Source organism: Hyperolius riggenbachi, chromosome 4, assembly GCF_040937935.1.
Source record: "Hyperolius riggenbachi isolate aHypRig1 chromosome 4, aHypRig1.pri, whole genome shotgun sequence".
Lineage (NCBI taxonomy): Eukaryota > Metazoa > Chordata > Amphibia > Anura > Hyperoliidae > Hyperolius > Hyperolius riggenbachi.
Window position 1 is genome coordinate 279,759,165 of NC_090649.1, and position 13,100 is coordinate 279,772,264.

At 43.0% G+C, this 13,100-nt stretch overlaps 1 protein-coding gene across 2 annotated transcripts; it reads left to right on the forward strand.

Moving 5' to 3' along the window:
- Positions 1 to 1,428: 1,428 nt before the first annotated feature.
- On the forward strand, positions 1,429 to 6,885 carry MARCKS (myristoylated alanine rich protein kinase C substrate). 2 transcript variants are annotated; one of them, XM_068231327.1, is made up of 3 exons: positions 1,429 to 1,446; positions 2,219 to 2,326; positions 4,422 to 6,885. In XM_068231327.1, exons 2-3 carry the CDS (start codon positions 2,225 to 2,227, stop codon positions 5,157 to 5,159), a joined length of 840 nt encoding a protein of 279 aa, XP_068087428.1. In that variant the 5' UTR covers positions 1,429 to 1,446; positions 2,219 to 2,224; the 3' UTR covers positions 5,160 to 6,885. The 2 variants fall into 2 exon arrangements, with proteins under 2 accessions (XP_068087428.1, XP_068087427.1); XM_068231326.1 differs by lacking the exon at positions 1,429 to 1,446 and adding an exon at positions 1,708 to 1,961.
- Positions 6,886 to 13,100: the final 6,215 nt, after the last annotated feature.

Consider the following 13,100-nt stretch of genomic DNA (forward strand, 5'->3'; position numbering starts at 1 on the left):
GTCCCGGCAATTTGAAAGGAAGGGAGGGGTTTCTCCAATAAATGTAAAATATTTTATATTTGTCATCATGCAGCTGAAAAAAGGCTGCTATTTATTATTATAATTTAGTAAATAGTTTTCATTTCTGAAATCTTGTATTTTTAATTTGGGTCCACTTTAAGGGGAATTTTTTTTTATTTGCTCATCACGAAGTGGAATTTACCTGGGCTGAACACAACAACCTAACTATTTTTTTCTGAGCAGATGCATATCTAGTAGCAATCTGAATCAAATGAATACTGGACTTAACAAAATCAGCTCCAGCTATATATGAATGAATGTGATTTAATTGTGCATGAAAGCTGCAACTCCAATGTGCAACTTACTGTATATTGCACATCTCTGATGCTGGCTTGCCATATTGGGGCTGTAAATGACCTGAGTATGACTAGCATTAGGTCTCTTTTCCATGGGCAGTTGCTAGACAGTGAAAAGCCTCTCAAACTCTCACAACTGCTTGCTGCTGCCTAGCAACTGCTCACTGCTGCCTGGTAACTGCTCACTGATAACTGGTAACTGCTTGCTGCAAACACAATTCAACTGCTGGTGGAAAAGAGGCCTTACCCATGTCCTACACTGGGAAAAGGTTAAATCAGAGCAATAACTGTACTAATAAATCAAAGGGTCACTTATATTTTGGGAGGGGGATGTGGAGCTGGACCAGAGCAGAAGATCTCAAGAGAGTAGAATGTGATCCTCACGTATACACATTGCCTAACAAAAGCCCCCCTCCTCCCTGATTCTAGTCCCCTTTCCTAAAATCTTCCCTAACCTCATCCCAGCTGCCAGATTAACCCCCCAGCTCCCGCAGCACACAGCCAGCCTTTGTGCTACTGGCAAGGAGATCTCAGCAAAGCAGCAGCGCACAGCACATATGTATTATAGTGTGTGATGTGACAACCTGGCAGATCTGGGAAAGGCTGTGGCGTTGATTCAATCACTTTCACGCTCACACACGGCTATTGCCAGATCGTGTCTATTGCAATGGCTTTTTCTCTGTACAAAGAAAGAGAAAGCCTTCACTGGCTGCAGGAGAACCACCAATCAGAAATAATTGGACAGCAGCATTTAATTAGCCCCGGCAGATAAATGAAGGCAATAATAAATATATAGATATGCAGTCACAGACAGAGGAAATGTGCCCTGCTCACATCTGGACAGCAGACATATTCCTCTTCCACTTCTGATCTTCGAGGACATTTGATCTCCCCCTCCCATTCTATTCTCAGAATTAAAGCTGAAATTTGATCATGGCCATCAATTAAAGGTAGAGAGAGGTAGCTCCCAATCTGTTGATCAGCCAGCTGATGGGCATAAAGGGGTGGAGGGTAAAGCATAAGAGAGCTACAGAGAGGCATTGTTAGTAGTAAAATCACCCTCGACAAGCAAACAGCTACACAAACCCCAGTGAGTATTTCAGGGGACACTTGAATCCTGGCTGAATTGTATGATTGCTTTTTGCTCTCTCGGATTTCTCTCCCTTTTTACAATGTTGATGTTGGGAAGATTTTTTTTATGCTATCTGTATTGGTGATTAGATTTTTTTTCCCCCTAATTTCTTGCAATGCTGGGCTGCATTGTTCTGCCCAAATCGCAAGCCCCGCCCCCTCCTTTGTCTAGGCGCTCTGTGATTGGCGGAAGCGGGGCTGGGCTGCCGTCATGCTTCGGGAAGCCCATTCATCTGTGCACTTGGGCGTTGGACTCCGCATCTTATTAGCGAGCGGGGAGATTTCTCCATTTTCCTGTTGTATCCAGCACGGCTACAGACCATTGGGATATATTCTATTGCCATTGCTACGATTTCCTACCTATAAATTATTTTTGGGGGGCTCATCGCAGAGGGAAGGACCGTCGATCGATATCCTAATTTTTTTTTTTTTCCTCCTGGCTGTGTGGGATTTAGTTTGCCTGCAGATAAATTGGTGAATATCTCTCTCGCACTTTTGTATTTTCCCTCCCCTCCTGTTGCAGAGAGGAGTTGCAGCTACGTTGCTCCGATCTCTATTGTGGCCAGCCAGGCTGCAGACAGTCCCATCATCTCTTTGTCTCCTCTGTCTGCCTCCGCTAGCTCTTCCCATCTGCTGCACGCCTGTCCCATAAGCCTGATCATACTGTAATAAGCCATTGCTTGTTATCTCTGGGGTGACACCTACCTTTTTGCATTTTGTTGGATACACAGACAACGATGGGAGCCCAGTTCTCTAAGACCGGAGCCAAAGGAGAAGCCGCCACCGCTGACAAGCCCGGGGAAGCCGTAGCCGCCTCTCCCTCCAAGACGAACGGCCAGGTAATAGCATTGTACTGTATATGGTGTGATCTGGCATCTATTGTATGGCTGTGCCTCTCTCCCCTCCGCTCTCTGCTCCCCAGAGGCTCCGCTAATGTTCGGATGGGGAGATGCTATTAGATTGTATTACCTTATCTCCTGTTGAAGCTCGTTTTGGCTGCCTTGGGCTCTCCAGATCTGCTGTTTTCCACTCGCGTTTGAGGGACCAGGCAGCCTAGACAGAGCTTTAGCAACATGTGGCTGCTTTAGTTAGCCTTGATTACGCATCGGTCCTCTCTCTCATCCTATTATCGCTGCTGTGTCTGATTTCTCAATCTTCTGATGGGGGTGAGCTTGCCGAGGGGGGCATCAGTGTAATTGCAGGGGTTAGCAGCGTTTCCAATCTGCGCTTTCTGGTGGTGCAAACAAGACTGGTGCAGTTTCTGGGCACGGGGGGGGGGGGGCATCGGTTTTCATGTGCCCCCGTGTTTAGTGATGTGCTGGTCCCCCATCATGTTTACGCCATGCCCTATGCTGGTCTCCGCAGAATCCATGGTGGGTATCATTCACTAGTGGGGTCCATTTTTACACACTGGTCGGCTGCGATCTGCTTAGTGGCGATGCTGTGTCGTTTGGGTACCTTTATGGCAATTATTTTTGATCGCTTTTTTAATGTATGAATATTACTCTCGTATTGCTAGTATGTCTATAGCGCTGACATGTAACTGGGATACATGGGAGGGGTCTGCAGACGCCATTGTGTAGATCGAGGTGTTGAGTAAGCCCCCTCCTTTCAGTAACGCTTTTTCCCTCTCCCTCGCATCTTGTGCGAGGGGAAAGCACAGCCTTTGTCTCTGTTGGCTCTTTGCTGGAGCTGCTGCTAGAAAGAAGGCGTGATCTGGGAGCTAATGCACTTGCAGCCTATTGAGCTCCCCGGAGCATTGTGCAGCTGGTGGAGGGAGAGCACCCTCTACCGAGAGTCTTGCTGAACTGCAGCTAAATGGGGAAGCGTGAATAATGGAGGGAAACTGTATGCTTTTCAGTAACGCCATGTGTGCGATATTGATTAGTAAATAGAATCCCTGATGGCCGGACTGCTAATGGTGTCTTGGTGTATGTATTTAATGGGATTAAAGCCCTGTTCTCACTGCATCTTAATGATAAAGCAGCCTTGATAAACACCCAGAGTAGCCTGAAGGTTTGACACTGTATTCTTGTTATGCTGGGAACACATGATGTACTTTCCTGTGTGATGGGTGATCAGATTGGAAGTTGTAATGTAAAGGGCCCCATACACCTAACTATTTTCCCCTCGATATACAGCAGATTAGATTACTGTGATCGAATCTGCTGTGAAATCTGTCCAAAATTAATCGTTCCTGTTGATTCTTCTGTGAGGAAGATTTTGCATGATCGCCAGTGGGTTGGGAGTGCGGCGATAGCGACGTTCAAATGCCCAACGACGCAATACATTACCTGCTCCGGCCGGCGCAAGTCCCCAGCCCCCGCTCTCCGCTGTCTTCTTCTCCGCTCTGGGCTCCAGCTTCACTGAACTTCCTGTCCCGACAGGAAGTTTAAACAGTAGAGCACCCTCTACTGTTTAAACTTCAGTAGAGTGCCCTCTACTGTTCAAGCCTGCTGGACTCGGAGCCCAGAGCGGAGAAGAGACAGCGGAGACGGTTGGGTGGCTCCCGTCAGCGGAGCAGGACATGTATGCAAGGGGTGATGGCGGCAGCTCCAGATTGTTAGTAGATTTCACTATGAAACCGATCACAATCTGTTTGCAGTAAAGGCAGCCATACATTCCTTCTCTGATCAGATTTGATCAGAGGGATCTATCTGTTGGTCGATCTGATGGCAAATCGACCAGTGTATGGCCACCTTTACATGTACATGTCCAAACTGCTCCCAATTGATGTATTTTTCCGATAACTTTGGTAAATCTATTTCTCGGTCAGGAACAGATCAGACATGTTAAAAATTGCCTGATTCCCATTGATCAAACGAGAAATTGCCTCGTGTTCCCAGCAAAAGTGCATATGTATCACCAGTGGTAGTGGATATTGTCATGCAACCACTGGCCATTCCTAAGTGACACTGTTGCTTTACTCCACAGGAAAATGGGCATGTGAAGGCAAATGGAGATGCATCTCCTGCAGCAGCTGAGGCTGAAAAGGAGGAAGTCCAGGCTAATGGAAGTGCTCCTGCTGAGGAGACTGCAAAGGAGGAGGCAGCAGCGGTGGCCGAGGCCGCTCCAGAGAAGGAAGCTGCTGCAACACCCGAAGGTGAGAGTGCAGAACCAGCATCACCAGCAGAAGGCGAGGCCTCTGCCAAAACAGAAGAAGCTGGTTCCACTTCCACACCTTCCACTAGCAATGAAACCCCCAAGAAGAAAAAGAAAAGATTCTCCTTTAAAAAATCTTTCAAGCTGAGTGGCTTTTCTTTCAAAAAGAACAAAAAAGAAAACAATGAAGGGGCAGAAGCTGAAGCTGCATCTAATGAGGTAGCAAAGGAGGAGGCTCCTGCAGCTGCTCCTGAGGCAGCCAATGAAGAGGCAAAGCCAGCCCAGGAAGAGGCTCCTGCTGCTAGCAGCACAGAGGAGAAGCCAGAGGAGGCAGCTGCAGCAGCATCACCTGAGCCCCAGGAGACTAAAACCGAAGAACCTGTACCAGAAAAGCCAGCAGAAGAGGTAAAGCCAACTGAGGAGCCAAAGTCAGAGGAAAAACCTGAAGAGGCCCCTGCTGCTCCCGAAGCCCCATCCACTGAACCAGAGGCACCAAAAGTTGAAGAACCAGCAGCTCCTACACAGGAAGCTACATCTGAATCCAGTCCAGCAGCTGAGTCAGCAGAGTAAAGATATGGCAATTCTGAGATAATCGAAAGACTTTTTTTCTCCCCTTGTTGTTTTGTTGGAGTGGTGCCAGGTACTGGTTTTGGAGAACTTGTCTATAGCCAGGGATTGATTTAAAGATTATTTTTCTTTTTTTTTCCCCCCATTTTTTTTTCCTCCTACTTACAGATCCCATCTCAAATCATTCTCTTACCACCATTCCAACAGGCCGTGTTGAGTTTACAGCAGTCTCCGGCCTTAATCCTTTTTCGCATCAGTATTAATGTTTTTTTTGTTTGTTTTCTTTTTTTTGCGTACTTTGCATCTTTTATTGAAAATGTATACTTTTTTCCTTGTCAATTTATGGACATGCCCACAATGAAGGAGATGGGTGGGTCAATAAGGGGAATATCAAAATGAAGTGATAGGAGCCACAGTGGGTTTAGGTGGTGCACACATTGCCAAGAGAATGTGCCACGCGGATTGGGGTCGGGTTTTGTTTTGTGTTTTTCTTATTTTTTTAAAGAGAAAGTAATGATTATTTTGTGAGGGAGCCTTTTACAAGGTTTACAACACTAAAGGTCTTGACTAGAATGGCAAGCAAAATAAACAAAAAATCAATACCCAGATCATAGTTTTAGTAATTCATTTAAACCATAGGAACTTTTCACTTATCTCATGTTAGCTGTATCAGTCAGTGATTAAGTAGAATTACGAGTTGTATAGGCTTTATTGTTTATTGCTGGTTTATGACCTTAATAAAATGTAATTATGTATTACCAGCAGGGTGTTTTTAACTGTGACTATTGTATAAAAAAGGAAATCTTGATATCCAAAAGCACACAAAGTTTGCAACTCTTTCCACCCTGCCCATTTTTGTAAAACTGCAGTCATTGGACCTTTTAAACACATTTTAAATTCAACAAAGCTGTGATAAGTGGAATGGTTACTGTTTATACTGTGGTATGTTTTTTTGATTACAACAGGCAATGCTTTCTTTTCCAGTTGTCTTTAACAAAAACAAAAAAATTGAGGAAAACTTCAGATGCAATGGTTTTTGTGTAGCATCTTGTCTTTCATGTTTTGTAAATACTGGAAAAGCTTTGACCAATTTGACTTAGAGATGGAATGTAACTTTGCTTACAAAATTGCTATTAAACTCTTGCTTAAGGTGTTCTAATTTTCTGTGAGCACACTAAAAGCGACAAATAAATGTGAATAAAATGTACGTTTTGTGTTTCTTTGGCATATAGTTTAATACTAATCCCCCTATAGTCTCACATTCTTTGTTTTACTAACCTGCATGTTGCCTATCCATTGTGCTTGCCTTCTCCATTAACTGTAGTAGGCTTCTCAAACCAGTTGGCATTGCTTAGCTAGGCTGGGTTGTTGGCAGAACTGTGCCTAGGCAAGTGTTGAAATGCAGGTAGATTATAATTTTATTTTTTTTTGTAGTAAAGTTGTAAAGGAACTGGTCATGTCCGATTAGGTGGTCCCACAGGACACATTTGAGAATCACTAACCTGAACTAAGATGCTCCATCTAATGTTGGAATTCTCTTTCAAATGCTTTCTCTCACATGTATAATAGCCCTTTTGTATAGCCAAAGGAAGTGCATTTTTTTCTTCAATATGCCTCCTACCCTAGGAGAAGACTTAAGTTTGCTTCAGGGCATTGAGGCCTATTTGCATTTCAATGCTTGTACACATTCCAAGTATAGTAGCAAATAAATACAAAAATTCTGGGCATACTTTTCAGTTGCTTAATTTCAATGGGTTTCTTCCATTTTTCTGTGTGATATAAAATATATTTCCATATGCTGAATTTTTAGTGTGACTAGTGTCTCAAAACAGTGGTTCTCATTTATCAAAATGTAAGGCAATTTTTTTGTCACAACAGTGTGTCCATTGGTAACTGGTAAATTCTCATTGAGTTAAGAATCTGGTTCATGTTCTTGTAATCGATTTTGTCTGAACCAAGGTTTGCAAAAGACATTTTAATAAATGAGGCCGAACATCTCCAAGTACCATTGAAATAATACAGATCTAAATGTACTGTATAAACCTACATGTGAAAGTCTTGTGTAAAGGTGTGAATGAGACTATTTTCAGATTAAGGTTTGTTCTTCCTCAGTCAGGGTTAAGGCTTCAACAGGCCACCCAGTATGAACATTTTTGTTACATTTTTATCCATTTTTGTGTTGGTTATTTACCTCACTTTTTCAGTAATAAAAATTATGATCAATCTAAGCTCTGGCTAGTCTGACTTTACAGTTTGTATGCATGATATGTGATTGGACTCAAGGATAATTGTAGTTTACACAGATGTGTGCTTTCTGGGTATTTGCTGTTGACATCTGGTAGAACACTGAAAGGGCTGACTGTAACTGGATGGTAGAGAAAGGTGTGAATGTACTTGTGGCTTTAAGGAAGCAAATGGAAGACACTGGGGCTGATATGTGCAAAGGGGGAAATATCTAAAGAGACTTGTTTAATGCAATAGATGAAACCTGATTGGCTATTCTGGGCAGCTGCTTCTTTTTGGGGTTTTGTTTCAGTCCAAGTCCCATTGGATAGCTATAACAGCTTGTGAGCTAACCAATGCAGCTATGAGTTCTTGCAATGGACTGCACCTCTATTGTCCTAGGTGATGCCAGTGCATGGTCTCAGTACCCAGATGACTTCTGATGGTTACTGCTCTTTAAATCTTTCAAACAGAAGATTGATATTTGTATAAATCAGCAGAAAGTTAAGTAAATCAATGCTTGCCAAACTTGAGGCCACGTTGGTAAGACATTGTTCAGCACTGCCATTGAAGGACCACTGTAGTGAGAGGTATATGGAGGCTGCCATATTTATTTCCTTTTAAAAATACCAGTTGCCTGGCAGCTCTGCTGCTTTTTGCTGCAGTTATGTCTTAATTAGACCAGAAACCAGCATGCAACTAATCTTGTCAGGTCTGGCAATGTCAAACACTTGATCTGCTGCATGCTTGTTTGGGGTCTCTGGCTAAAAGTATTCGAGGTACAGGATCAGCAGGAAAGCCAAGCAACTAGTATTGATTAAAATGAATTAAATATGGCAGCCTCCATATACCTTTCACTACAGTTGTCCTTTAATGTAGCATCCGTGCTAGCCCAGGAGATTTTGGTGGGTAGTGATAGTCATGTCTAGGAGAAGCATGCGATTAGTTTGATCAGCTGATAGTTACAAAGCTGATTTGCTGTGCTCGCTTCCTGCTTTAGTACATAATTGACCAGCAATTCTGTCACCTGACCAAACTGATTTTGTGCTTCTTCATGAGTTCTAGACATGACATCACTGTTGGTGGGCCACTTTGGTTTTCATCACTGATCATTGATTTGTTGGGTTAAGTGCTCAGGTTCTCATTGCCACAAGTGGGATCCACCTGTAAAAATAAAGGGGAGGGGGAATCAATAGACTACTTATTAAAAAGAACTTTCCCTTTTTTATATTCAGAGTCCAGGATAATAAACTTGAAGATGTGCAAATGAGTAGCTGGTCATATATACCTATGTTAGCCTGAAGTTGGGCCAGAAAACACCAATGTCTGGTTTGCCATCTGACAATTAGCCCATAGACCTTGCAAGAGCACACCTGCTAAACTGGTTCAGTGGGCCCTATTCTGCTAAGAAGCATTTGGTGCAGGAGTTGCCAATACACCAGTGAAGGGAGTTCCTCCCTCCTAAAACTGCACTAGGACTCTGGTAATCTAACACTCAGCCAGAAATGATCTTCAGTGGAGTAGAATTTTGGCAAAGAAACCTCTTGTAGTGGACAGTTGGCTAAAACTGCTAATATGAAGTATTTATGACTGTTGGTTGAGTCTATAGTCAGCTTTGCAAGAGAACCTTCTACACCAGAACCACAACTGCAGTGTGTACTTAACTGAAGGTGGGTGCATACATACATATCCAATTATGATTGGACAATTTTACAAACTTTTTTTATTTTTGTTTTGCTTAACATTTTAGTAAGCTGGCTTTTTGATCCTTTGTAGCCCCTTACACACTGCAATGAGTTCTGATCCACCATGACCTTGCTGGGTAGTCTGATCCAATTTGTTTGAGAGCTTACCTACACAATCTATTCATAGTATGCAAAATCTGCTGGTCTTCATACTGCATAAATGTGGTAAGTTGGGCCAGTGATTGTATGTGTATGCAACCTTAAGGGCTTGTTCACACTGCATGTGGTTTTAATCGCGGGTGATTATTTTTTTTTTTTTTTTTTTTTTTTTTTCAAAATCTCCCTGAAAGTGCTTACACAATGATTCTCAGAGTTCATATCTAAGCAGTTCTTTTCTGATCTGTTTAGATAATCTGTGCTTGAGCCAATTTTGAGGCTTCCGCCTCAATCGAAGATATAGGAAAAACGCAAAACTGCTTTGTGAAGCAATTGCGTTCGTTTTTAAAAAAATTGTATTTTCTGGATCAGAGTTCACTTCCTGACTTGCATCAGGGAGTGAATTACCAAAACGCTCGGAAAACTGTCAAACGCTAACCACAAAATCGCCCCACCCAAGAGCCGGGAATCAAAGAAAAAAAGCCTCAAAATAAACCCACCACAGACGGACCCGTGAGCTGAACGCAATGTGAACAAAGGCCTAAATGGCAACTGAAGCAAGTGGTGTATGGAGACTGCCATATTTCCTTTTAAGCAATACCAGTTGCCTGGCTCTCCTGCTATTCCTTTGCCTTGAATGCTTTTAGCCATAGTAGACCCTTTACAAGCATGCAGCAGATCAGGTGGTTTTTTTTTGCCATTGTCAGATCTAACTTGGCTGCATGCTTGTTTCTGGTGTTCACACTATTGCAGCCAAATAGATCAGCAGGACTGCCAGGCAACTGGTATTTAAAAGGAAATATAGCAGCCTCCATATACCGCACTTCACTTGTTGGCCTTTAAGCCTAGTACACACTTACTTTTGATTGGCCAATCGCTAACCACTTTTACCACCATGTATGAGTTTACCTACAAAATCAGCAGTCAAAATCTGTAGATACTCCTACTACATATAGGCGGTAAAATTGGCCAATCAAAATTAAAGGGGTGCACCAGGCTTTTTAAGACTATCTGCCAGAAATGTGATAATTGAAGTCCCCAACAATTTCCAGTAGATAGTTTACCGTACTTATCTTGCATATGGAGAACCTGGTGTCAGAATATTTGATTTGCATAGCTGTACTGGTCAATGATTCAAAAGATATTAAAGGAAGTCAGGCAGAGAATACTGCAATGGCCATGCCCACACTGCTCATTTTAGCTCTTTTACGATCTGTCACTGGAACAGCTGTTCCCAGGAATTCTCATAAGTTGTGGCCACTTGAGGGTTGGATTTTTTGAAACTTGGCAGACTCCACCCTCTGTGGAATGGGTGTCCTGTTTTTGACTTCTAAGTTGTAGAACACTGTATTGATACATATAGATTATTTTTGACTGGCTTCATGAGCTAGTGCTAAACGAAGAGGCAAGTCCTTTTATGATCACTTTAGGATAAATTGGTCAAATGCTTTCTCAATCCCATGGCTCAGGTGGTAGTAGTTTAACCAAACACCTGTAAGGCTAGGAACATAGGTAGGGTGTTTTTGGCAGAGTTCTTGGATGGACTATTCCCAAAGACTCTCTGCCAATGAAAGTGAGGTAACCCATTATTGCGATTAGGGGTAATCGCAGTTGCAGGACATGCAGCATTTTGAACGTGTTAGTGCTCAATGCAAAGTATAGATTATTATTAAATTGCTTATCAAAGTGATTATGCAGCACTTTTGGGACTAGAACGATTAGCTTTAGATCTTTAATATACTTAGTCTCTTTCCTTTTTCTGTTTGTAGCCTCACCCCCTAAAGGAAGAGATCACAGGCACTTTTTTGGTCATAGAGAAGCACCTATGACCTATTCCTTTAGGGGGTGGAGCTAGGGATGGAAGGAGGATGCTTGCTTGTGGACTTTTTTTTTTTTGATAAAAAGGCAAATCTGAAGCACTGTACATGTTGATACACAGCGCTTCAAAACGTTGGCTAATTGCCGTTGCCAACGCCCTAGGAATCTCTGCCCACAGCGATGCGTCGATTTTTAAAGTGCTGCAGCGATTCCTAGTGGGTCCCAGGCCTAAGGCTCTGTTCCCACTACAGTGGAGAACAGTCATTTTTTTTTTTGTCCCTTCCACTTATTGCTAATCTGAGTGTGAATGGCTCCTTACACACTTGTCACATGCTTGTTAACACTTGTCATACTGCAATGGATCCACGGGAACTGTGGCAGTAAGCGAACTGCGTTTTTTTTTTTTTTTTGTGTCTGATGTGAAAATTGCTTGTTAATGTAGTGCTTTGTTTTTTGTGTTGGGTTACATAGCTCAAGTGAGAACACACATTAGCAAGAGCTTTTCAAATCGGTGGTGCTTAGAAATGTGCTTGCAGTGTTAACCAGCCCTAATCCAATCAAATTATCTGGCTGCCCTATTTACTATATTGCTTGGTGAAAGTATCATTTCTAAGAAGCCAGCTTATGTTGATGATTGCATTCAGCATAGTGAGTTTGGAAGATCTGAACAGCTTCGTACTGCAAGTTTGTGAACTCCTGACCCTGTCAGCTTATTAGGTGCTGAACAGCGGTTATCAGGAGGAGTATTTGGGTGTTCCATATTAGCTATGCTGAATTTAAACACAAGCAGTGGAGGCCCTGGTGCTCCCCTTATGTCAAGTTCTTGGTCCATGCCATGGGAATGGTAAGGAGACCTAAGAATGGGTTAGGGAAATTGTCCAATTTAGTTCATACCAGTGAAGGATTTATATGCATCAATGCTTTGGTATATTTTAAGCAAATTAAAGGCAACAATCATAAGTGGAACCTGCAAGTCATTATTGCTCTTGAGTTGTCTGGCTGTAATGCTGATGCTGTTTTACTTGTAAATCACTCCAGAGGTACACAGCTCAGGGAAGATAGAGATGTCTGGACATCTGATCGGTATTCCAATGTCAGGTGAGTGAATTATAGACAAGCAGAGGTGAACAACCAAAACAAATTCCCAATTTTTTTTGTTAGTTGGCTCCTGGGGTTGCCCAGCCCTGGCATAAGCTGCACAGCTAGAAAACTGCCAGCTTTTGACTAAAGCTGGCCACTAACGGTCCAATTTCTAGCGCAAAATCGTTTGAGCGATCAAATTCTGATTGGACGAAAAATCGTTCACTACACCATCAACTAACCAATCATTGCTTCCTATCTATCATGGCCACCAAGAAAATCCAAATTTCGTTCGACGAATTTTTTTTTCACTCGTTCATAATCGATTGTGTCCACCAATGGAGATTATTTACAACCAATCCGATCAGAATTTCTGATCGCTTGAACGATTTTTCGCTAGAAATTGGACAGTTAGTGGCCAGCTTAAAGAGAAACCGAGGTGTGTTTAAAGAATGTTATCTGCATACAGAGGCTGGATCTGCCTATACAGCCCAGCCTCTGTTGCTATCCCAAACCCACTAATGTCCCCCTGCACTCTGCAATCCCTCATAAATTACTGCCGTGCTGTGAGGCTGTGTTTACATCTGTAGTGTCAGTCTCAGCTGCTCCCCGCCTCCTGCATAGCTCTGGTCCCTGCCCCTGTCCCTTCCCTCCAATCAGCAGGGAGGGAAGGGATGCAGGTGGGGACCGGAGTTCTGCAGGAGGCAGGGAGAGCAGCAGACTGACACTATAGAGATAAACACAGCCAGCTCTGACAAGCACACAGCCAGCTCTGACAAGCTGTTTGTCAGCAGCGTGGCTGTGATTTATGAGGGATTGCAGAGTGCAGGGGGACCTTAGGGGGGTTTGGGATAGCAACAGAGACTGGGCTGTATAGGCAGATCCATCCGCTGTATGCAGATAATATTCTTCAAACCCACCTCGGGTTCTCTTTAAGGCCCATAGTAGTAACATTTTAACAGGTATACTTTAAACTGTAGCA